Source organism: Oratosquilla oratoria, chromosome 17 (assembly GCF_046742065.1).
Source record: "Oratosquilla oratoria isolate Oo_2021 chromosome 17, ASM4674206v1, whole genome shotgun sequence".
In the NCBI taxonomy this organism is placed as follows: domain Eukaryota; kingdom Metazoa; phylum Arthropoda; class Malacostraca; order Stomatopoda; family Squillidae; genus Oratosquilla; species Oratosquilla oratoria.
In genome coordinates this window covers 10,263,808-10,289,228 of record NC_134793.1, presented here as the reverse complement: position 1 = coordinate 10,289,228, position 25,421 = coordinate 10,263,808, and the positions used below count along the sequence as shown (strand labels likewise).

At 37.5% G+C, this 25,421-nt stretch overlaps 1 protein-coding gene across 2 annotated transcripts; it reads left to right on the top strand.

The window, feature by feature from the left end:
- The first annotated feature begins 1,104 nt into the window (after nucleotides 1-1,104).
- Nucleotides 1,105-21,715, top strand: LOC143034392 (gamma-butyrobetaine dioxygenase-like). Of its 2 annotated transcripts, none has more exons than XM_076200377.1 (10): nucleotides 1,105-1,323; nucleotides 2,480-2,571; nucleotides 5,291-5,393; nucleotides 5,846-6,036; nucleotides 7,881-8,012; nucleotides 8,143-8,336; nucleotides 10,234-10,339; nucleotides 15,282-15,496; nucleotides 19,361-19,518; nucleotides 19,849-21,715. In XM_076200377.1, exons 2-10 carry the CDS (start codon nucleotides 2,488-2,490, stop codon nucleotides 20,007-20,009), a joined length of 1,344 nt encoding a protein of 447 aa, XP_076056492.1. In that variant the 5' UTR covers nucleotides 1,105-1,323; nucleotides 2,480-2,487; the 3' UTR covers nucleotides 20,010-21,715. The 2 variants fall into 2 exon arrangements, with proteins under 2 accessions (XP_076056492.1, XP_076056491.1); XM_076200376.1 differs by lacking the exon at nucleotides 1,105-1,323 and adding an exon at nucleotides 2,022-2,345.
- The last annotated feature ends 3,706 nt before the right edge of the window (nucleotides 21,716-25,421 follow it).

Below are 25,421 nucleotides of genomic sequence, written 5' to 3'. Positions count from 1 at the left end.
ATCTTCTTATTACTTTCAAAAATTTATGTCATATATAGGCTATATATATATATTTACAACACTGAATAGGGTCCCAGTGAACAGATGTACATTTTTATCAACCACAATACGCTTTAATTCTAAGCCATCAACATCGAGAGACTCGAGGAGGCCAACATGCAGAAATTGAAACGTGTTACAGCCAAGTACTCGAACCTGCGCTCTCACGTAACAAGTATTAGTGACTTAACCGATTGTGCCATAGGTTAAATCACTAACAATTGTCACGTTCTGGCGCAGGTTCGAGTCCTTGGCTGTACCACGTTTCAGTATCTGCATGTTGGCCTCCTCGTGTCTCTCGATGTTGATGTCTTAGAATTAAAGTGTATTGTGGTTGATAGAAAATATATATGTATATATATATATATATATATATATATATACATATATTTGAGAAATTCGCTAGTGGACAGCGACATCAATCAGATAATCTCGGTTAAGTCACTAATACTTGTTACGTGCGAGCGCAGGTTCGAGTCCTTGGCTGTACCACGTTTCAATTTCTGCATGTTGGCCTCGAGTCTCTCGATGTTGATGGCTTAGAATTAAAGCTACTGCCAAAAGAGATGATATATATATATATATATATATATATATATATATATATATATATATATACATGTATATATATTTCTAAACAGAAATGTAGTAGCACATTTGTAAATTACACACAGGAACCCACAGTCGGAGAAAGAATAAACTTCGAAAAAGAAAAATCCTATATTTTGGCTATCAACTGTAGCCCTCTTCAGGAAAGTTCTCTATCTTATGTACTTTCCTGAAGAGGGCTACAGTTGATAGCCGAAATATAGGATTTTTCTTTTTCGAAGTTTATTCTTTCTCCGACTGTGGGTTCCTGTGTGTAATGTATATATATACATGTATATATATATATATATATATATATATATATATATATATATATATATATATATATATATATATATACTTATTTATTTATTCAATTTTTCTCTCATATTTGGGGTGATTCGCCTCAGTATTGTTGAATAAAGTCGAGCCCAAAGCTTTCCTCCTTATCAATGCTTCTGATACGAACATTCAACATCCCTGACCTTTGTAATATTGCATCCTTATCTTGTTTCTACCGCAGCAGCAATAGATCTTCTCACAAATCGTTCTTTTTCTGAGCAATTACCTATAGCAAGAGTCATCCAGTATGTCCTGTTTTCATTAGGAAACTGTGGAACATTCTATTACTTGACGAGTTTCTACCAGTCAATGACTGACTCTTCTATTCTCCTAAGCCTGTAACTGACTGAATCGGTAAGTATTTTATTTTTCTCGAATCTGCGATCATTTGAATTACATTTTTGTTTTATATATATACGTAATTTAGTATTTATTTTTTATTCTATTTTATATTCGTTGATTTGTTTTACCTTTTGTTGCTCTTTGAAATATGTAGATGAAGGAAAGGTTTTGATAAAGGAAAATGATGTTTGAGTTTGATAATTATGCAAGATAGGGAGAGTTCTGGGTTTGAGAATATTAAAGCATGATGTGCGGATTTAGGGAGCAACATATTCCTTGCTATTGACAAGTTGAGCATTTACTATTTCAGTTGCTATGCCGCCAAACGATTTTATTCAAAGAAACTCCTGGTAATATTACGTCTTTTTCATCGTTTATTGAACTCGTGCTTGGGCTCAAAAAGTGACAGTGCAGCTCCTTATCGAACTTGTCCTGATAAGTCCGCGATAAATATACGATTGCTCATCGAAATGGATATAGTATTGCAAAGTACATGCATTCCACTGAAGCACCACTAATTTACCACAAGAAAAATCGTCATGCGATATTTTATATATATAGTGAACTAGTCTTTGTATCCATTATTTTGATAAACATTCATAATTCACATCAACAAATGGTAATTTATTTGTTAACAAGACTTAAATAAGCATACATACAGTCGTGACAGCAGTTTTGAGCTCCAGTAATCGCATACAAATATACATAATACCTGAAATAAAGTCACCTATTAATAATATTTGTCCTTTATGAAGTAATGTTCTTTTTTTTAAACTTCACGCCACACGTTTAGTTTTTGGCTCACGGCGATAGATGGCTCAAGCTTAGCAACGGGGGTGTTTGTTTGTTTACTACAGCTGTGCTGAAGCTCCTATGAAAATCTTGTCAGCGATCACGCAGATCATGGGTGATGAATTCAACTGGTTAAAAGAAGAGAGGACAGTTCAGTGCCATAGATAGCCTTGGACACTGAATGTTCACTAATTAATAAGGTCTTACTGAAGATATCAAGGGAATCAGGATAAGAGATTATGGTTCGTGTTGCTTGAATAGGTTTTTGTGCTTGAAGAGTAGAAAAGCAAGACATCATGTCATGATCATCACTCAAAAATTACAAACTATTGTAGATATTTATCATATTTATCTAATAAATATTGATAAATTTCAGTCCTATTGATGATGGCACGACTGCAGATTTTCAAACGGAGTTTGCAGCTGGAAGGTGCAGTAGCTTCATGGATCAATAATAAATCATTTCAGGTGAGACTATTTACTCGTTTCCGTCTAGATTCTATAGAAGCGCTGCTTCACAGCCACGGTGGACCGCCGCTGCTGCCCACCCTGTTTCCCTTTTTTGAAGAGCCACTTGGTCTGGTATCGTATTGGAGGTTACATTGTAACATTGGGCTGTATACCCTACCCTAGCACGGGGTTCATCTGGTACTGTTCTCAGTAACCTGTCTAGTGCAGGTTTGAACCTCTCTACTGTGCACCCAGACATGTCTTTTATCTCCTTTGGGAGTGAGTTAAATATTTTTGGACTTCATAGGGGAGGCTGGGTGCCAGCATGGTTCTGATCTTGGGGAGCAGTAGATGGCAGGCTGCATCTTCTGCATTGGTGCCCCTTTCTCCCTGTCATGTAGGGCTATAGGTCTTGGTCTGTCAGGTAGTTGGCCTGGTACATGTCTCCTCTGCACTGCTGGGAGTACAGGCTCAGTTTTTGCAGTCTGTCCAAGTAACTGAGGTTTTTAATGCCCAGAATTTTCCAGTTGAAAGACCTCTATACTGCCTCAATCTGTTGTATTTCCCCTCTTCTGTGGGGTGACCATGACTGGCTACAATAATGTAGCAGTGGCTGTACCAGGGCCTTCCATAGAGTCAACAGTGTCTCTGGTTCTCTGCTGGTTCCTGGCTTTCTTGCCCGACTCTCCTATGTGGGGCTGGAATGAGCAGGCCTTGATGAGGTGCACCCTCAGGCATTTGACGCAGGTTGTGGCTGTGATTTCTTGCCCCCTTCTGCATATAGCCTTGTCGTCTCTTTTATTTCATGGTTATATCCATGCTTCAACATTTCAAATTTTTCCTTGTTGAAGTGAATATTGCTTGTAGCTACTCAAGTGTACACCACATCCAGGTCTTGTTGGAGGTAGGACACTTCTTATGTGCTGGTGTGATGACTCATGGTAGTGTCATCAGCAAAGGCTGTGAAGAGGGAGTCAGTTAATCCCACACTGTCAATCATGTGTAACAGGAGCAGCAAGTGCCCCAGAACAAATCCCTATGGGACTCCACTAACCACCTATGCCTCTTCTGACTTGCATCCATCCACTCCTACTGTTTGGTGTCAACCCATAAGAAAGTCTTGGATCCAGATACCCAGTTTCCCTGAAATACCAAGGTCCTTTATCTTATGGAGTAGTATGTTGTGATTGACTTTGTCAAATGCCTTGGCAATGTCTAGAAACACATCTACATTCTTGCCCTCTGCCAGGCTATGCTAGACCCAGTCCTGATGTACTAGAAATATGGACAAGCAAGATCTTCCCTTCTAGAAGCCATGTTGATTGTTGCTGTGAAGGTGATTATTTTCCATGTATTAGATGATCCTTTGTCTAACACATTTTTCAAATATTTTGATTATATGGCAGATGAGGGCTACTGCCCTATAGTTTTTCGGTAGGCTCCTATCTCCACCTTTGTAGATTGGGCACACTGTTGGTTTCTTAAGTTCCTCTGGAACCATCCTCTTATCCACCGAGCATCTCCATAATAAGCAGAGTGGGTGTGTCGAGGCCTTGCTGCATGTTTTGAGGAGAATTGTGCAGCATTGGGTATGATCGCCCTGATGGCTTTTTCCATGTCCTCCTCTGAGATGGTGAGGTCTGTTAGCTGTTGCTGTCCCTGCAGCAGAATTCAGTGAAGAAGTCTTTGGGGTTCTTCACAATTTTTTCTTGCCTTAGCTCACTAAACACTTGATTGTATTGGTCCAATAGTAGCTGGCACATTGTCTTGGGGTTTTTTGCTAGATTACCATCCATGCTTTTCAATTGCCCAATTTGAAATTTGGTTATTGAAAATCTCTTGCAGTACCCAAAGAAGTATTTGGGGTTCTTTCTTATGGTTCCTGCTGCCCTTGCTTCTTACCTTATCCTTTGGTCCATGTGGGACTGATGTAGTTTTCCTTCTATTTCTACAACCTTGGCACTCAGTGTCCTTTCTTCTGTCATGAGAAATATTATGTTAAGACATTCTTAACCTTCTTTGTACCCTTTCTAATCTAACAAGCTAATTTCACATCCCCAGATGTTTTAAAGAAATCTACCATGGAAATGGACAACTCAGATCAGTCATATTGTATATATGATATCAGCAGCAGCTCACAACATTCACATGGGGAGATGGGAGACTCCAAACAAATACAAGTGTTAACATGCACAGTATCCCTTACATTGTATTTTGTAGAGATACAATGGATGTCACTCCTAGGAGAATGTTCTACATGTTGACAGTATCATGATTGAGTAGCTGCTGTGCTTAGTTCCATTCATTGTTCCTGTAGGGGCTCAGAAATGTAACCCAATACTGGAGTACTGAATCCCTCCCCTAGCCCACTGCAACACAGAGTTATGGCCAAAAACAACATTCAGAAACATGTAATAAATCCTAAGTTTGAAAATAGCTTTTTAACAGCTAGAAAATATATTCTTTAACTTATAAAATTTAAAATATAGAGCCTTGCACACTAAGAAACTGGTTATCCCCATGAGGTGTGGATGGAACCTAATAAAAACTATTATATAAATTAACACACTTTATTTGTATGAAATCCATTATATATGTTGTAGATTAATTCAGATTGTACATTGTTTTTAAAGCAGAGAAAACATCATAAGCCACAACTCATTTTTTGTTGCATGCATATTAAGATACAGAACCATATGCATGTCTTTTTATCTCATTAATTTATTTTCACTAACAGGCTAAAGGACCTGGCTGTTGGAGTTCATACAGATTTATACATTTTACAACATCAGTGCAAGGGAGAAGTGCCATACCACCCTTGTCTTTGGGCAGAGCTACAGGTAGGGTTTCTTCTCAGTTAAAAAATATCACACTCTCATATTTACCCCCATATTTCACTAACACACTCAGCAACCACCTTGTTCTGTAGTCCCATTATGATCTTTGATCTCTGCAAGATATAGACAACTATGCACAAATTTCACAAGTCACATGTGAATCACAAATATGCAGTCCACTAAGAAAAGGAAAAACACACAGAGTCCGAGCATTTTCGTGATATATTCACATTATCAAGGAGTACAGAAAAATGTAATTTCTGTACTCCTTGATAATGTGAATATATCACGAAAACGCTCGGACTCCATGTGTTTTTCCTTTTCCTAGTGGACTCTGCATATAGACAACTATGATTAATTCATTATGAATCATTAAACATGTTAGGCAGTTTTGTTTAATATGTAGGTGGTGTGTTTCATTCACTGCATACAATGAAGTTAATATCACATTACAGAATCACTTGTCACAGCTGCAACTTCTCAAGCTTCATCAGTTCATGTGACATTCAAAGATGAATCAGGAAAGGAATACCCTTTCTGCTTCTTACGGGATAACTGTCAGTGTCCACAGTGTTATGACAGAGATTCTTTTACCAGAAGACTTTTGGTGGAGGACTGGAATATGGATGATGTACCTGAAGTGAAAGTAGGAAAGCTAGTTATTATTTTACTTGTATATTGACTTCACTCTACTTACATTATCACTTTAAGGGGTCACCCCGCCCAAAATATTTTTTTCTGAGGGATCTTGCTGATTTTTTCTGTGTGATATCTAGGTCTGAGGAAACCTTCACAGCATGAGTTTTATTCAGATCTGACAAGTAGTTTTTTATTTTTTAATAAAAAACAAAAAATACCATATTTTTGGGCTTCTTTCAAATCCTATCTCCTCTTACAATTTTTATTCGATGTCTTTAAAGAATCTTCTACATATATAAAAAAAACAAAATAGAGTTTTTTTTTAATATCTTTGTTTAACGCCGAGGGAAAAAAAAAAAAATTATCAAAAAAAAGCTAAATTTTGACTTTGACACGTTATTAAAAAAAATTATTTAACATATGCAAAAAAACTCTATTTTATTTTTTGTCATTTATCTAGCTATTAATAGAGACCTCATATGCAAAAATCGGTTGAAAATTGAGGGAGGAGATAGACTTTGAGTATCAAAAACTTACATTTTTCAGAAATGAGTGTTAAAGTTTTTTTTTTTCCCTTAGTTTGACTAAATTTTACATTGGACCTCCTAAGACCCATTGAAAACAGGTTCCATTGTATTTTCATGATGATTTTGCATCTTTCAAGTAACTCAGGCACTTTGTACCCTCCTACAGTGTAGGATATTATTCACTCAAAGTGAGGGTCTCATAAGCCGCCACCTCACTCTTTGTCGCAAAGTTTGAGTTCTTGGTCTAGAATGACCCAGCAAGGTAGTCTGATTGCTGGGATTCAGCTCTCTTTCTTTTCTTGGGTTTCCTTTCTGGTGTTGGAACAGGCTCTTGCTGCAATAGGGACATCACTGTGAGGTTTGAGACTCTAAACCCAAGGTGTTGCAACAAGGAGGCATCCTTGTAGCCACTTGTTAGCAAACAGTTGTTTGCGTAGAGACAACTTGTCTGATATAGGTGTAGAGGACAGAGGATCAGGTGCTGAGGATGTGGATGTAGATGGAAGGGAGAGAGCTGCTGGAGGGAGTACTAGTGGTGGTGGCGGAGGTGGTGATAACAAAGTTGATGCTGGGGTTCTTTCTTTCCCCCCTTGAGTTGCTAATGTAGACGTTCTTATCTTCTGCAAGTGTGCCTTTTGTTTGGATAGCTTAGGCATGGCTAATATCTTCAAATATCTCTTCACTGAAAAATAGATGCGAATTTCACACGGCAAATTAGTGAATGCAGCAAGCTAATGTGTACATGTCCTTTACTTTGTAAGGCTCAGGCCACTGCCAGTCATGCAGGCTGAACTTCCTCACACCACATACTCACGTGCATGCCGGACGTAAGAGAAAACTTTATGAGTGCATCAAACGCAAAAAAAATAGAGTAAAATATGGTCAAAATGTATGTAAATAATGGTCGTGCGCAGCATGTGGCTGCCGGGGGGAGGGAGGGTAGGCCTTTTAAACCCTTTAAAAATGGCGGTACGATAAAAACACTTTACCAGCATCTAGAGCAAGATCCCTACTATGTATTTATGCAATAAAAAAAAATTGAATTACGAGCATAATTTTTGTTTATTATTATTTTTACCTATTCAAACTCGACTGTTTCATCACTTCCCTGCCTCTCTCCCTTCTCTTATTTCTCCATCTGACATCCATTCTGTCTCACAACAAATGATGCTCAGACATTCCAGGAAAAATTAAAAGATAGTGGAAAAGAGAAGGGAAGTGGGAGTACAATATACAACTGCAATTTTTTGGTCATACATGCAAAAACCTTAGAATGATTTGTATAGTTTCTTTGATGTATTTATCCCACGTCTTGCATTACTAGGTGGAAGAGGGTCAGCTACAGCTAGTCTGGAGTGATGGTCATGTGAGTACCTTTGAAGGAAGCTGGTTAAACAAGAGAGCTTTTACATCAGATCCACGTAAAGTCAAAAGAGCCAAACTTAAACTCATAAAAGTTAGTATATTACTCAAGTGCATGTTGAAACCATTGAAATTGTTTGTGGTATCAACCATTTTAACATATGGAAGCAAAACTAAAACACTTTTTTTATTATTTTATTTATATTGTAATTTCATATATACAGGACCTGTGGGACAAACATTCTCAAATTGATAGGTTTGACTTTGAAGCTGTAATGACAGATGATTCAACATTGCTGCAGTGGTTGGTAACTCAGGAAAAGAAAGGCATATGTATTTTGCTTAACTCACCCAGAGAGCCATGTGCAGCCATGGAGCTAATCAAAAGAGTTGGGTTTGTCAAACCAACACATTATGGGTAAGTTAATCCATTAGAATTGCATTGCAAATGGCTAATGTTGAAGCTCTATGCTTTTCATGGGATTTTTAACTCGTTCATCTTTCCTTAGTATTATTTAATTTTATTGTTTCTTACTATCTTTGTTTTGAGTAATTAAGTAGATAACTATGAAGCTAAAATCTTCTCACTAGTATGCAGTTAGGTGCTTACTGTAATTTCTTTGTAGTGTGGTGCCTCCTCTTTATATATATACAGTAGTCACTCAAATAACGCGGATTCGAATAATACGGATTCAATCATATGCGGATTTTTTCAAAACCATCTCAAATGTAGAGAATTGTTTTAAAATTCGCGCCGAGTGGGGCATGCATACACACACACGCGGCAACATTGCAAACATTTGTGGTGACTGCTTTCTATTTTACCATATATAGTCGATCCTCATATAACGTGGTCATTAAGTACACTGGGAACTGCTCAAACAAGGGTGTGGGGTGAGGGGAAAGCCGTGGGTGGCTGCCTGAGGTCACGTGTCAACCTCCGGGGCGTTACAATAAATTGCGTTATCTGAGGAACGACTGTATATATTTTGTATTTTATTTATATTCATTTCATTTTATTATTATATTCCACTTTCCAATATTTCATTATTGCTGTTTTGTCTCACTTTGATCATTTATGTACTCGTAAAGTTAAGGTTCTTGGTTGCAATCCATTAGCGGTGCGCTTGATTCTACCTGTTCCCGTGACTTGTGCGGTGACCCATACCTCAGTCTCTCACCATTCGTAGTGCTGGTCAATTGCTCTGGAAGTCGTGTTCATTACCCCTCCACGTGTTCTTCACATGGCACCGATACACTCCTCTAAGCCAACAAAGACAAAGATTCAAGGAAAGGCTGGAAAAAATTGCTAAGCGAGAAAGGAAGTGTATGACGTTATCAGAAAAAATCGTCATTTTGGACAAACTGAGAAGTGGTATGTCCTATGCATCATGTGAAATTAGCAATAGAAAATTAAATATTAATTTTGTAAATTAAAATGTATCACCGTAATATGCAATTTTGTGTGCGGAAATGAAAAACAAAAAAGGTGCTAAAACAGATCTTTTAAATAACAAAGTCGTGTACGACGAATGGTACGCCATGTTTGTTATGGTAGATGACGACGTCGAAGATATGAAAGGATGATGAATTGGTCTAAGGTAAACTAAACTAACCTAACCTAACCGGTAAATTTTTAGTTTTGACCATGGGAGGAATATGACAATAGAAAATTAAATATTAATTTGTATACTCTGCAAGCTGAGAGAGTGGTTGTAATGCCCGCCAACATCTCTCACGACGACGACAACAAGGTCGAGCCGGATGACATCTAATTTGCCGGTAATGATTTATTAAACACAGGTTAGGTTAGTTTAGTTTAGTTTACCTTAGATGAATTTATCATCCTTTCATTTCTTCAACGTCAGCATCTACCATAACAAACATGGCATACCATTCGTCGTACACGACTTCGTTACTAAAGAAATCTGTTTTAGCATCTTTTTAGTTTTTCACTTCCGCACACAAAATTGCAGATTACATTGATACATTTTAATTTACAAAATTAATATTTAATTTTCTATTGCTATATTACTCCCATGGTCAAAACTAAAGATTTACCCCCGGTATTTAATATGAAATATCAGCATACGCGGATTTGGTTATACGCGGTAATTTCAGGAACCTAACCCCCGCGTTATTCGAGGGACTACTGTATATACATATATATATATATATATATATATATATATATAATGTATATATATGTGTGTATATATATATATATATATATACCAAACTTGTGTACGTATACTTTTATTTCTTTGCTCTTATATTTCATCTTCTGTAGACTGATTAGCACTTTGTGGTTACAGGATGCACTACCCTATTCGTTCCAAGGCTGATGCTAACAGTCTTGCTTACACTGACTCCAAGTTGGGCATGCATAATGATCTTCCCTACTATGAACATGTTCCAGGGGTCAGGTTTGAAATTTGTGTGTATGTACAAGTATAGGGCCATTCTTTGTCAGATCAATAAATGCCTAACACCCTCTTCTCTCCAATTTTAATGAAATTTGTTTCTAGGTACTGTAGTTTTATGGCTCTAAACACATTTCCGAAATTTTAAGGTTGATCTTAACAATCATTCAAGAGATATGACTTCAGGTATTTTGAGGTCATGAGAAGTCACTAACATTAGCCAACCAATAACAAGGGTGATAAAAGTCATAGTTATATATATGTATATATATTTAGAATAAAAAAAGACAAGGATTTCAAATATCAGAGTTTTAGAACTCTAGGTTGAAAACAAAAACAAAAATCCCACTTAAGCAAAAATTTGAGGTCAAAATTTGACCCCTGGGGTATAAAAATTTAATAATTTTTATAGATGCAAAAAAATGAAGGCATAAGCTTTGGCTATTAGAATCAGTAAATAAAGTTTGTTTATGCTAGCATTTTTCACATAACACATAAGTGTGAAAAATATGTACAGTTCACGGATGTATAAATATGCCATTCACTTATGTTAATTATATGAAAAATGCAGGCATAAACAAACATGTTTTACTGATGCTAATAGCCATAACTTATGCCTTCATTTTTCTCATCTATAATTTTTTTCAATGTTGATACTCCAGGGCTCAAATTTTTGCTGAAGTGGGATTTTTTATTTTTCAACCTAGAGTTCTAAAACTCTGATATTTGGATTCCTTGTCTTTTTTTATTTTAAATATAAATACATTTATATAACTATGACTTTTATCACCCAAGTTATTGGTCACCAAATATTAGTGACCTCTCATATGATCTCAAAATATCTGGTCATATCTCCTGAATGGTTGTTTGGATTGACCTTAAAATTTCAGAAATGTGTTTAGAGCCCTAAAACTACTTAAAACCAAATTTCAGCAAAATTGGAGAGATAAGGGTGTTCAATTGAATTTTTGTTGATCTAAGAGAGAATGCCCGTCTACTTAGATTTTGAAGACCATTTATGGTTCCTTTACTGTATGAATATGAGGAGAGGTACTGAGTAAGTGTGTAATAAGTACAACCTGTCACAGATATGTTCAAAGCTTATTACAGGAAGAATGTCCTCCTAAATGGAGAAAGGCATACATCATCCCCATGTTAATAATAATTGTTGCCTTGAGTTTTGCTCACTGTAAATGCTCAGCCCCACATTGGCTGGCAACAGTACTTGGGCTTTCTCATATATCTCAAAAAGAAAAAGAAATAATTTAGATTAGTGTGGGGCATTTTCTTTGTCATTGCTTGTGGTAGTAGGAGGAGAGGAACAGTCACCACATGTCAACTCCCTGTTTGTGAAAAGGTAGACAAAATACAGTTGAAGTTGATGTCCCAAGAGAATGGAAGCTAGCTAATGTTACTCCCATATTAAAAAAAGGTGACTTAAAAAAAAAAAATAATAAGTATAGGCCTATAAGCTTGACTTCAGTTGTAGGAAAAATTATGGAAACTATCATCAGAGATGCTATTGAACACCATTTAGGAAGTACCGTATTTTTCGGACCATAAGGCACGGGCAAAATCCTTAAAATCAGCCAAAATTGGGTGGTGAGCCTTATGCTGTGGCTTCATTGCAAAAAAATGCCTCGGACAGTGACGTACTATTTTGACACATTTCATAGCTAGCCTGCCGACGGCGACAGTGCATAGGCCTAGCAAAGGTTACAACCCAGTTATAACCAAGATGCATGTATCTTGACAAGAAAATTGCGAAAACTTCGACAGTTTTCGAGTCCATGCCACCGCATTCATTCACACCATCATGATAGTGCCCACAACACAGACAGCCATTTTGCATTGGTCTAGTCTCGCTCCACTCAGACTGTAGTCATTTGGGTAATTTTTTAGTTTCGACCATGGGCACAATATAGCAAATGAAAATTAATTATTAATTTTGTAAATTAAAATGTATCAACGTAATATGCAATTTTGTGGGCAGAAATGAAAATAAAAAAATACCTTGTTATAAGCAAATATGTTAATGAACGAAGTCAGTAGCATAGGAACTTTGTATACCCCGCAAGCTGAGAGAGTGGTTGAAAATCCCGCCAACGTCTCTCATGACGACGACAACGAGGACGAGTCGGATGACATTTAATTTGCAGGTAACGATTTATTAAACACAGGTTAGGTTAAACGAATTTATCACTCTTTCATTTCTTCAACGTCGACATCTATCATAACAAACATGACGTACCATTCGTCCGACAAGACTTCGTTAATTATGAAATCTGTTTTAGCACCTTTTTTGTTTTTTATTTCCGCTCACAGAATTGCATATTACGTTGATACATTATAATTTACAAAATTAATAATTAATTTTCTATTGCTATATTGCGCCCATGGTCGAAACTAAAAATTTACCATCATTTGTAATTCCGGGAATAAAACTGCTAATGTTGGTTTTATTCCCCACAATTCCCGTAATGTGTTTATGTTGTTTTTCAGGGGTATTGGTAGGGCAGACCGTCCATGGAGGTGGTCTGATTTCACTGACCCCAAAAAAAAAAAAAAAAAAAAAAGGACATACTGTAATTTATTTTTGTAATTTTGCTAAATCCCAACCGATTTTTCTCATTCAACAACGAAAATGTTCAGTTCTGAATGCACTCACATATGCATGATTATCCGATGACGAGACCAGGTGCGCCTTATGTAAGGACGGGGAATAGCAAATTACGGGTGCGCCTTATGGTCCGAAAAATACAGTAACTGTTTGATAAATGATAGCTAGCATGGATTCAGACAGAAATGTTCTTGTGTGACTGACTCGAATTTTACAATACAGGCATCTTGAATTGTGACAAAAGAAATTATATAGATTTACAGCTTTTGATACCATCCCCCATGAAAGACTTCTTACTAAATTAGCTTCACACAGAATAAGTGGTAGCCTATTAAGTTTGACTAGTAATAGGTTAAACAATCGAAAACAGAGTTGTTCTAAATGGCAAAACTTCTAGATGGAAAAATGTTAAGAGTGGAGTTCCTCAGGGTTCCATTCTTGGGCCACTTCTATTCAAAGTATATATAGATGATATAGACCATGGACTGAAATCTATTGTCTCCAAATTTGCTGATGATATAAAACTGTGCACAATGGCAAAGGATCACATAAACCAATTAGATATTAACCACTTCAATACGGGACTTAAATCTCGTGGGCAGCAGCCAATGCCAGCCGTACGACGTAACGAATTAATATTCGCATCATAAAATATAGTCGCCGCTTATATCGATCGTTCTCTCTTTCACCCGCGAATTTTGAAAACCACAGAGAATGGGATTAAGGGCGCATTTGGGAGAATGTAAAAACACAGGGGCGACTACAATAAATATAATCAAGACGCCGATATGGCAGCGTCGCGAATCCACTTGCTCCTCATGACGCCTACGTGTGCGGCACCGTATGGAAGGGGTTAAAGATTTAGATAAATTACAGCAATGGTCTGAAAAGTGGCTAATGAAATTTAACTCAAGTAAATGCAAGGTTATGCACATAGGTGAAAATAACAATAAGTACGATTACAAGTTATTTGGAAATTCATTAACAAAAATGGATAGGGAAAAGGATCTTGGCATAATTAGCAGTAACAATCTCAAGTCATCTAAGATGTGTATTTCAGCCTGTGAGAAAGCAAATAAGATTAGAACTGATTGCACTACCTTTTGACTTCAAAAGTCCATGTCTCGTTAACAAGCTATATAAATCATTAGTTCATCCACATTTGGAATATGCTGTTTTTGTATGGTCACCGAATCTCATTAAAGACATTGACAGATTGGAAAAAGTACAACAGTGAGCCACAAAACTGATTCCAAATATCAAAAATGAATCATATGAAAATCTGACTAAAACACATGAATCTATTTTCCCTAAAAAAGTGTAGACTCAGAGGTGACTTGATATAGGTCTTTAAGATTCCAAAGGGAAGACATCAAAAGTGACAAAATTTTCACACTGAATGAGAATCCAACAAGAAATAATGGTCTCAAACTGTCAAGAAATAGATTTAATTTGGAAGTAGGTAGAAATGATTTTGCCAACCATCTAGTTAATGAATGGAATAAACTTCCTGCAGAGGCAGTGTAATGTAGTTCAATTCAAAGCTTTAAGATTTATTTAGATAAACACCTAAGCAAGATGCTGTAATGCCTGCCATTTATTCTATATTATTTGTTTATTTGTTATTATGTGTCTGTTTGCTTATTATTATTTATCTGTCCAGTGGACAGGGTGCGGGGATGACCCGTCATCTGGGAGGTGCTAAGATGGGAGGGAGGGTGGAGGGGTGTGGAGTGTTTTCGGGGATGAAATGGGTGGGAATGTTTTTGTGCCTTGTCCTTTTTGGCTACACCCCTGGTAAGGGGGAAAAATGCCTTGGTATATGTATGTATTTATCTGTCCATTTATTATTTATTACTATTTACCTGTTTGTTTATTGTTCAACTTTACCTATTTATTTATATATTTTATTTATTACTGTTTATATTATTTATATATTTATTTATCATTATTATAATTTTTTGCATCCAACCTAGTTATGGGCCAAAAGGTCTTCTGTTGGCATGCTCCTCCTTTGTAATCCTTTGTAAGTTGATAGGGAGAGAGCTTGGGCCTGGTCTAGACTGAATACCAGTACCCTCATACCCCCTCTCCGTCCCCTCATGTATTGTCGATTTGAAAAAAAAAAAGTAAGTCTGAGGTGTAGGCATACAAATATGTTGATAAGTTTTAAATGCAATTAGATAAATATATATATACAGTATGCAAGTGTGTATTTTGCAGATTGAACAGTTGTTGGCATGAGAGCAAGTGTTAGCTGAAATTATTTTTGGGATGAGTAACATAGTGCTAATTAAAGTGCATCATGTGTACATTCCAGATTATCTTCTTACATTGCATTACCCAGCACTTTGGGGAGGGTGGAGAGAATGATCTGATAGATGGTTTTCGCTTGGCTGAATACATCAAAGCCCACCACCCAGAAGATTTCAGGATCTTAACTCAAACAGGTGTTTACTTCTGGAACAAAGGCATTGCCAGAGTGGAACAGGAGACAAAAGAATTTTACAAGCTCTTGAAAATACCCCTCATTGTGTAAGTATTATTTCTTTAGATACATTACAAATGCTTCTAATTAAATCAGTACTGTTGGGTGTACTTAGTACACATGCATAAGAGGAGTGGCTGAGTCAAAGTACACACAGAATTGTTTATTATTATTCAATAGATTTTGAGGTGGAAAGAGCTTTTGGTACATATATACTCTTGTAAAAACTCTTGACTGCTCATAAAAGCTTTCCTCCTATCTCATATATCTGCAATACCTCCCACAGTGCCTTCCTGTCTACCCTGTCATAAGCCTTTTCCAAATCCATAAAAACCCAAAAAACATTCATACCTTTTCCTAAAGATTTCTCACATATCTGTCTTACCACAAAAATCTGATTTATATAACCCCTACCTGTATTAAACTCACACTGTTCTTCACCAATTACTACCTCTGTTCCTCTCCTAATCCTCTCAATCAAAACCCTCCCATAAACTTTCCCAACTACACTCAACAAACCGATCCCTCTGAAACTACTATACTCAGACTTGTCCCCTTTTCACTTATAAAGCAGACATATACAGGCAGTCCTCCAGCACCCTACTCACTTTTAGACAAATATTAACAACCTCACCAGCCAGTCCACCTTCATTGTACCTCCCTTTTTAAGACACTGCATGACATCCATCTAACCCAGATGCCTTAACTTCTCACATGATTTTAATAACTGCTTTCACCTCATCTTTCCTTACTTCTCCATTTTCCTCATTAATCACTGTAATTTTCTTAGAGTTTCCCACTGCAACTACCTTTCCCTCCCTAACCTCCTTCAAATTTAGCAACTCCCTAAAATACTCTACCCATCTTCCTCTTACTGCTGTCTCATCCATTATCATCTCTCCATCAGTACCTTTTTCCTTTTCTTCTCTACTTGATTTGCCTCCCCTTCCCCTCTTAATTTCCTTCCAAAACATCTTTTTATTACTATAAAAAAATTCTGTTATATTCTTAACCCATTTCATATCTACTCTCCTCTTTGCCTCCTTTATCTCATGCTTTATTTCTCTTTTCTTTGTAGCTCTCATATTTTGTAAATTTTGTGAATTTTATAACTAATCTGTGAATGCTCATTTCTTCTCTTCTACAATTTTTTTTTCTTCATCATCTCACCACTCACTACTCTTCCCTCTATTTCCTCCCATCCTCCTTGTTCCCTACACCATCTTTGCACACCTTGTAATTCCCTCCCTAAAACATCCCCATTCCTTTTCCACTTCTAGTTCTATTCTATCCTTCACTCCCTCCCACTCTTCTCTCAACGTTTTATTGTACTCCTTCTCCTTTTCTTTCTTGTTTAAGCAGTTTACTCTAAGCACCTCCCTACCTTCTTTCCTTTTCCTCTTTCTCCATCTATCCTCTCTCAACTTACCTATCACCAAAAAAATGATCTGATATTCCCCTACTCTCTCCCATTAGAAAATGTACATCCAAAACTCTCCCTACTCTTCTCCTGGTTACCACTATATTGTCCATTAAACTCCTATCCATCAGCCTTCTATCCACCATCCTCTTCCATGTGTACCGTATTTTTCGGACCATAAGGCGCGGGAAAAATCCTTAAAATCGGCCAAAATTGGGTGGTGCGCCTTATGTGTGGCTTCAGTGCAAAAAAATGCCTCGGACAGTGATGTACTATTTTGACACGTTTCGTAGCTAGCCTGCCGACGGCGACAGTGCATAGGCGTAGCAAAAGTTACAGCCAAGTTATAACCAAGATGCATGTATATTGACAAGAAAATTGCGAAAACTTCGACAGTTTTCGAGTCCATGCCACCGCATTCATTCACGCTATCATGGCTATGATATGATAGCGTCCACAACACTGACAGCCATTTTGCATTGGTCTAGTCTCGCTCCACTCCGACTGTAGTCATTTGGGTATTTTTTTTAGTTTCGACCATGGGCGCAATATAGCAATAGAAAATTAATTATTAATTTTGTAAATTAAAATGTATCAACGTAAAATGCAATTTTGTGGGCGGAAATGAAAATAAAAAATACCTTGGTACTTCCAACAGTACCTCTCCAGGCACAGTTTCTTGAAGGAATGTTATGGAGCGGAGATACACGCATTCCTTCAAGCTGCAAGAACTTTGTATACCCCGCGAGCTGAGAGAGTGGTTAAAAGCCCGCCAACATCTCTCACGACGGCGACAACGAGGACGAGCCGGATGACATTTAATTTGCAGGTAATGATTTATTAAACACAAGTTAGGTCAGACAACGTCGGCATCTATCATAACAAACATGGCACACCATTCGTCCGACACAACTTTGTTACTTACGAAATCTGTTTTAGCACCGGGTTTTTTTTCCGCTTACAAAATTGCATATTACGTTGATACATTATAATATACAAAATTAATAATTAATTTTCTATTGCTATATTGCGCCCATGGTTGAAACTAAAAATTTACCGTCATTTGTGTTTTTAAGTGAATAGAGAATTCTGGGAATAAAACTGCTAATGTTGGTTTTATTCCCCACAATTCCCATAATGTGTTTATGTTGTTTTTTAGGGGTATTGGCAGGGCAGACCGTCCATGGAGGTGGTCTGATTTCAAAATATATATTTTTGTAATTTTGCCAAATCCCAACCGATTTTTCTCATTCAACAACGAAAATGTTCAGTTCTGAATGCATTCACATATGCATGATTATCCGATGACGAGACCAGGTGCGCCTTATGGTCAGGTGCGCCTTATGTAAGGACGGGGAATAGCAAATTACAGGTGCGCCTTATGGTATGAAGCGCCTTATGGTCCGAAAAATATGGTACTTATGTTTGACTTTAATCCTAAACACTGTATTTGCTATTATCAACTATCGCGACACATCACCATCATCTCACCACTATGATTTTTTCCTGGAACTCCACACTTCCCAACTACTCCGTCTATTGGTTTGTCTCCTACCCTAGCATTGAGATCTCCCAATATCACTACATTGATATTTCTCCTTAAACCCTCTTTACACTCATTTAAATCCAAAAAAGCCTCCTTTTTCTGTACACTCTTCTCAATACCAGGCCTATATGCACATACACAAAAACCCACATCTCCCCAGTTTCACCTTCATCCACATTAACCTTGAAGAAACCTCCCTCCACTCCACCACACATTTACCTATCTCTTCACTTACTAGTATAGCCACCCCTTCTCTCTTTCATCCTCTCTTCACTCCTGACTCCCAACTACACTCCCAAACTCAAACTTGCCCCTCCCTTTCATCTTGGTTTAACTCAATGCCAACACATCCATCTTTCTTCTCACAAACATACTGCCTATCTTTTCCCTTTTACTCTCATCTGTACCACATCCACGCCCATTAAAAGGCCAAACCTTAGGGTTCTGGTTGGAAAACTCCTCCCAGACCTTCTTATGCCTTTGCTTTTTCTAGGAATGTACCTTTTGGGGCAACAGAAAGTAGGATGCCTAGTCCAATCCCTGTCCCATTTTTGTTGCCTTTTACAATTCAAGTGGAAACACTCAGTGGCAGTATTCTTTCTCCCCAACCAAAAAAAGGAAATTAATATTCAGAAAAGTGGTACAGGAGAGTATTAAGGATGGGGGATAGCATAATGGAGGAACAGTTGCAGTATAAAGTAGCATAATATCTCTATGAATAGAAATCTCTTCTATCACAGACAAAATGATGTGTGGTCCTAGTTTGTAGGAGTGCCCCATATAGACCCTAAAGTATCAGCTACATGCTACTGAGCAGCTTTTAACCCCACAATAACATGCAGCTAATACCCCAGATTTCACATTTAACACAACATTTTTTGCATAACACCATCACATGAACAGAGGTAGCTGTAGTTTTGTTAATGTTGTAATATATATTTACAGCTTAAACCAAGATGGAGAGGTGATTCGTGTCAATAACTCACAACTCAGGGACTCTTACTTAGATCTCCCTGTGGAGCAGGTCAAGCCTTGGTACTCAGCACTCAGATTATATGACCGCCTCATGCAGGAACAAGCCATGAGGCTCAAGCTCAATGATGGTGAGTGACATATCTTTCATACTTTTCACTTTTTTACCCCCATAAGCTTGTGGCACTATACAAATTTTGCTCTAGCTAAAAGCAGATTTTATTCAACTTGCTATTACAAGTGCACTCTGCCTTTACACTAAAATTTGTGTATCACATGCCCCAGCATGACTGGGTGAAGGTGGGCCATGCCTGGGTTCCCCCCCCCAACCCAAGGTACCCGCCCCCACAACCACCACCAAGGCTCCCCATATAGACAAGGACTGTTGTAAGCAGTGTAGCAGGCTGCAATTAACTGACCAGATATCCTAAAATCATAAGAAATATTCCTTGTTTGTACAGGCGAGATGCTTGTGATGGATAACACGAGACTGCTACATGGTCGTACAGCCTACAATGGTGCTACAGGGGAACGTTACATGGATCAGACTTACCTAGATTGGGATGAAGCTTTGTCAAAGCGACGAGTACTGCAAGAGAGACTTGGAGTACATTTAGAATAATGACTTTATTTTGTACAATGTGACTAGGAAGTGATGCCTTTTTCAGAGCTTGGGGATTTATTTTCATCATGTTTTATCCTCAGCAAGACTCATACCATCATCCATCAAGCTTCACATCTCCAGATGCTGGCATCCTTGTTCACTCGGCCTTTTATTTTATATACAGCTCATGAGGACTGCTTATTAGGGAGGAAAAAAGAATAACATTTGTATTCATATGAAATGTGTCAAATCAGTCAATCATTGCCTCAAGTTTCACCAAGTGGATGGAAAGCCCTCATCCCCGTAATGGCTGGTGCTGGTCCTTGGAATCTTCCACAGATCTCTTGGGACGAAACTTTGAACTATTGTCTGTGTTGTATCAGTGTGGTACTGTTTCTATGTTACTGGCTTGAAGTTGTAGAGATAGGAGAGCAGTCACTGGTTATCAGCTCTCTACATATGAAAGTGTAAAAATACAGCTGAAGTTATTAGAGAGAGATCTTGGGCCAAGTCAAGTGACCAAGTGCCAGCCCTGCAGGCTGCACCTCCTGATGAAGATGAGGGAGTTGGCAGGTTTTGAAAATGGGTAGCTTCACTTCCCCTCTTGCAGAACCATCACATGTAGGTACTCGTCATTGGGTATGAAACAAGTATATCGCCATGATGTTTAGCCAGTGAGGAGTCATCATACAATGAAGATGGGGAGATAGCCCTCCAGGCTATCAAAATATAATTTATACATGACCACTCCCTAACCCCCCCATCCTCCACCCACTTTCTAACATGCATCACAGTATCATCCATACACAGCCATTCTCCCCTCACCCCCATCTTCTGCCTTCTACCTTCCTTCCTCAACAGACATCCCCCTTTTGCTCAATACCCCTTTTACCCCATGCATCCATCTCATCCTTGGTTGCTCCTATATGTTCACCCCATCCACCTCTGCCTTCCACACTTCTTTTATTAATCTTTCTTCACTCATTCTTTCCATGTGTCCAAAATAGAATTTTACCTGATTTTCAAGTTAAATTTATGTGTTACTGGTGCATCTATAAAATCTACTGAACTTTTCATAAATATAGCTACAAAAGTTTGTGAAATTCTATTTTCAAATGGTAGTAAATATCTACCAGGGCTGGCAAAAAGTTTCAGAAGTATGGCCCTGCTGTCAGCATGAAACAAGGTGGTGGAAAAGATACTAGTTGATATTGCCCTAATCCTCCTTGGTTCTTATACAGACATCAGTTTCCATGAGTCCAGTCATGCACAGTGGACAAGATAAAGTTATCTGCGAGGAAGACATGTATTACTATAATGTACCAGGATGGTAGGGTAAGTTATGAGTCCAGAACCTGCATATGTTTTCGTGCAAGATGGGATCTTACAGAATCATTCCCCTCCTATTGGTCATCTACCCATAATGTATGCCAAAAATTTAGTAAACAAACTCTCTTTAATCAATCAGTCCATTGCTCCTGGTCTCTTGCAGAAGACCTACAGCCTTCAGGAAACTGGCAACAGCCTCCTGGTGGGACCAGAATTCACTTAGGGAGTCACAAACCCTCTTCAGAGTAGACAGCAATACAGTAACACACCCTGTTAACAAATGTGCCAATAAATATATTAGGTTTATTTTTACTTATCTACAATAAAAATATAAAACATGTCCTGTTATATAACAATTAAACTGTTCTAAATAAAGTTGTACAAAATGTGTAGATAGATGTGTTTTTATATCACTAGTGAGAAATGTAGTAACACATTTGTAAATCAACTAATACCAGTCGGACAAAAGAAAGAGTTGCGTAAGCGAAACTATATATTTCAATTGCTAACTGCAATCTTCTTTAGTAGTACAAAGTGGAAGGAGGATGCTATCTTAAATAGCAACCTCTTACAAAAGAAAGGGAACTTGGAAAATAATAAATGTCACTACCCCAACCCTATGTGACCTGAGGATGACATGAGGTCGGGTCAGGGGGAGGGGGAGGAAGCTTGTTGACAATATGTTTGGTGATGAATAGTCCTGATATAATGTCTGGGGTCCATTGACTCTTGGAAATATTCATCATGGGCAGATATTCAATCAATGTGGATTCCACCATTTTCCTTCTGAACCCACAGCCTGATTTATAAATAAGGTCAGATTTCTCCCAGTGATTAAAATTATTTAGGTGTTGAAACCACTGAATTTTCTTGGCCATACTTACGACCTCTTGGGTTCATTCAATCTTGTCCTTAAGTCTCTACCCATCTGGCCTATGTATGAAAAGAGTGAATAGAGAGTAGGTGTAAATGGAGGAGGAAATGACACAGCCCAAGGGATTGTTTGTGAATGGGTGCCTATCTATATACCAACAGCTTCTTCCCACTTATACGAGAGGAAACAAAGTCAAAGCATGCACCCATTCCACTCCCATCTCCAACCCTTGTTTCCCTCTCATCTTAGCTCCTTGTGGAGATGTGTGTACAGGGACCAATGAGATTGATAGTCCTGCAAGGTAGCAAAGCTGCCTATTTTCAAAATGTGTCAACCCCCTCACCTTCAGAAAAAGGTTCAGCCGTGAGGGGTTGACATTTGCCCTTCAGACTAGGTTCAAAATCTTGATCAACATTGGCTGCATTTCTTACACCTTTAACACGTGGAGAGCTGACGATTGCTCCCCTTCCCCTACCCCTTTCAGGTGGTGACATGGACACCACCTCACATTAATATAACAGAAAGCAGTCTGAAGTTTCCTTCCAGAGATACGTGTGGTAGGATCTGAGGACCATTGCCAGCCAGTGTGGGGCTGCAAGTTTTCAACTGATTGGCACTTGAGATAATGGTTGTATATATGTGTTCACTTATGCAAAGTAGACCACTTGGAAAAAGCATCTAACGAAGCAGAGCGCTTCAGTGCAAAAAGTACTTTTTGCACTGAAGATGTAATATACGAAAGTGCTCTGCTTCATTAGTTTCTTTTTCCAAGTGGTCTACTTTGCATATATATATATATATATATATTATTATTATTATTATTTTTTTTTTTTTTTTTTTTTTTTTTCAATGAGGGGACAGAGAGGGGGCTCACCAATTGTGTGGACTGGCCTTGTGGTGGATGTGCTGTGTCTACTGTGTCTTGCTGCACTGCTTCTGAAGTAAATTGGATAATTTCCCATTACTGTACTTAACCTAATTATTTTAAATAATAAAATCTAATTATTAATACACCCTAAAAACTAATTATTTTATGGTGAATAGTTAAACCTAATCAATTAATCTTAAAACCTGGTTATTTGACGACTTCCCTTAAAACCTAATTATCCCATAAGTCATCTTGGAACCTAATTACATAATAATTTATCTTAAAACCTAATTATTCTATAACATCTTCAGACTATCTTTTACAACCCATCTTTACAACATATCTTAAAAACCTAATAATTTTACAACCCATCTTAAAACCTAATAATTTTATTACAAATATTAATTATTTTACAATTCATCTTAAAACCCAATTATCTTACAATTCATCTTAAAAACCCAATTGTTTTACAATTCATCATAAAGCCTAGTTATTCTATAACAAATTTTAGAGCCTATTGATTATTTCACGACTAATCTTAATGTGATTGGGCAACATGTAATAGAAGATAATCCTGTACGCGTCCCTCAAGCCCAGATGGCCACTTGAGAGATTGATGTCAGTAAATTCCACTGAATATCTCGATAATCTCAAGTACTACGATAAGATCGAAGGCAATGGATCCACAATGAACTTACCATAGGTCAATGGGAGCTTCCTGTCACCTCCACAAGACCTTAGTTGGATCTAGATCGTTATTATAACAGGGGCAAGCAAAAATAGGGCGCCATGTTCCCCCTGAAGTTATACAGGTGATAACCCGTGGGGTTGCCCCATACCGGAAGATACGGAGATAGCTTGTAGTGAAAACACATGACTACAAGAATTCAAACCCAAGCCACGTCGGTGTATAGTGCAAAAGCTCTACCTACTAAGCTGAAAGACCGTCCCCAACTTGCCTGAGATTGAGGCAGGTGGCGTTGATACCGTTGACGCCTTCCGGTACGGGACATTTATAACCAATGTGGTTTCTTTACCATGTGTGTAACAATTTGTATTCACTTTGTGTTCAGTTTGTAAATCTTATTGTCCATACAGCCAATTTATTTAATCAACTGGAAATAATTATACAGGGGTGCCAACAAACGTCCTCTAATCCTCCAGGAGAAATTCCAATATTCCAATATAGAAATTCCAATATTCCTCCAGGAGAATTTCCAATATTCGGAACTAGACATCCCAATATGTTGAAAGTTCCAGATATCATAACAATTTTCTAGTATATTTTCCATAGTCGTTTTTGTTCCTAATAATAGAAAAGGCTAAAATGTACATATTCCCAATATTAATAACTATTTAATCCCTGTATTGTATTTCGTATTGCCTTTCTCAAACGCCAACATATTTTCAGAATCGCATAATTTACTTTATATTATACAATAATGCACGTTTATTATTGGAAGGTCATGTTTGTTGTGCGAAATTGCCTAGCTTTGAAATAAACGTAAAATTACCTTCCTGGATCATGTGTGTATACACATGCTTATGCAGTATGTATGCATCATGGGTTGTGAATATTTATATTTATATATGTGAGCTCTGATGTCGCTTTTGTGTTCATGTGTACGTTTCTTTATCCCTCTGTTGGTTTGTCCGAAATAACTAACCGTTAGTTATTTCGGAGAAACCATCAGAGGGATAAAGAAATGTACCTATGAATATATATATATATATATATATATATATATATATATATATATATATATATATATATATATATATATATATATATATATATATATATATATATATATATATATATATATTAGACGAAAGAACAGTGTGTGGAAAACAATTCAAGAATTTTAAATAGAGCAAACTGGATGTGGAGAGATACAAAGACTGGACAAGCTTAGCGTTGAAATGCACACCATGTTGTACTTTGAATAGTTTGTGTCTCTTGTTTCCTGGTAGTCATAATCTAGTCAACAATCTTTTTTACTCTAACGTACACCAAGCGATGATATTCTAACTATTGCCTAATCATTTTACTGGGGCAAATGAGCTGATGCTAGGCGATGGTCAAACATTTTTATTTTAGCTAACACCTCGTAATTTCGTTCAGAAGAAGAAGAATCTGGGGACACATGGATTTAAGTTAATTTACAATGCCTGCCATGCAAGCTATATTACTAATGGTTAAAACAAATAAAATCTCATGATATCCAGAAGGCTTCGTTCGAGCCTATGATCTGCCTTTGTCGCGTTGTGTTTACAGATCTGCTATATTATCAAAGTGTATGTTTTTGATTCAAGGTAAATTCACTCAAGGAACATGGCTATAGCAATGAGCACTACA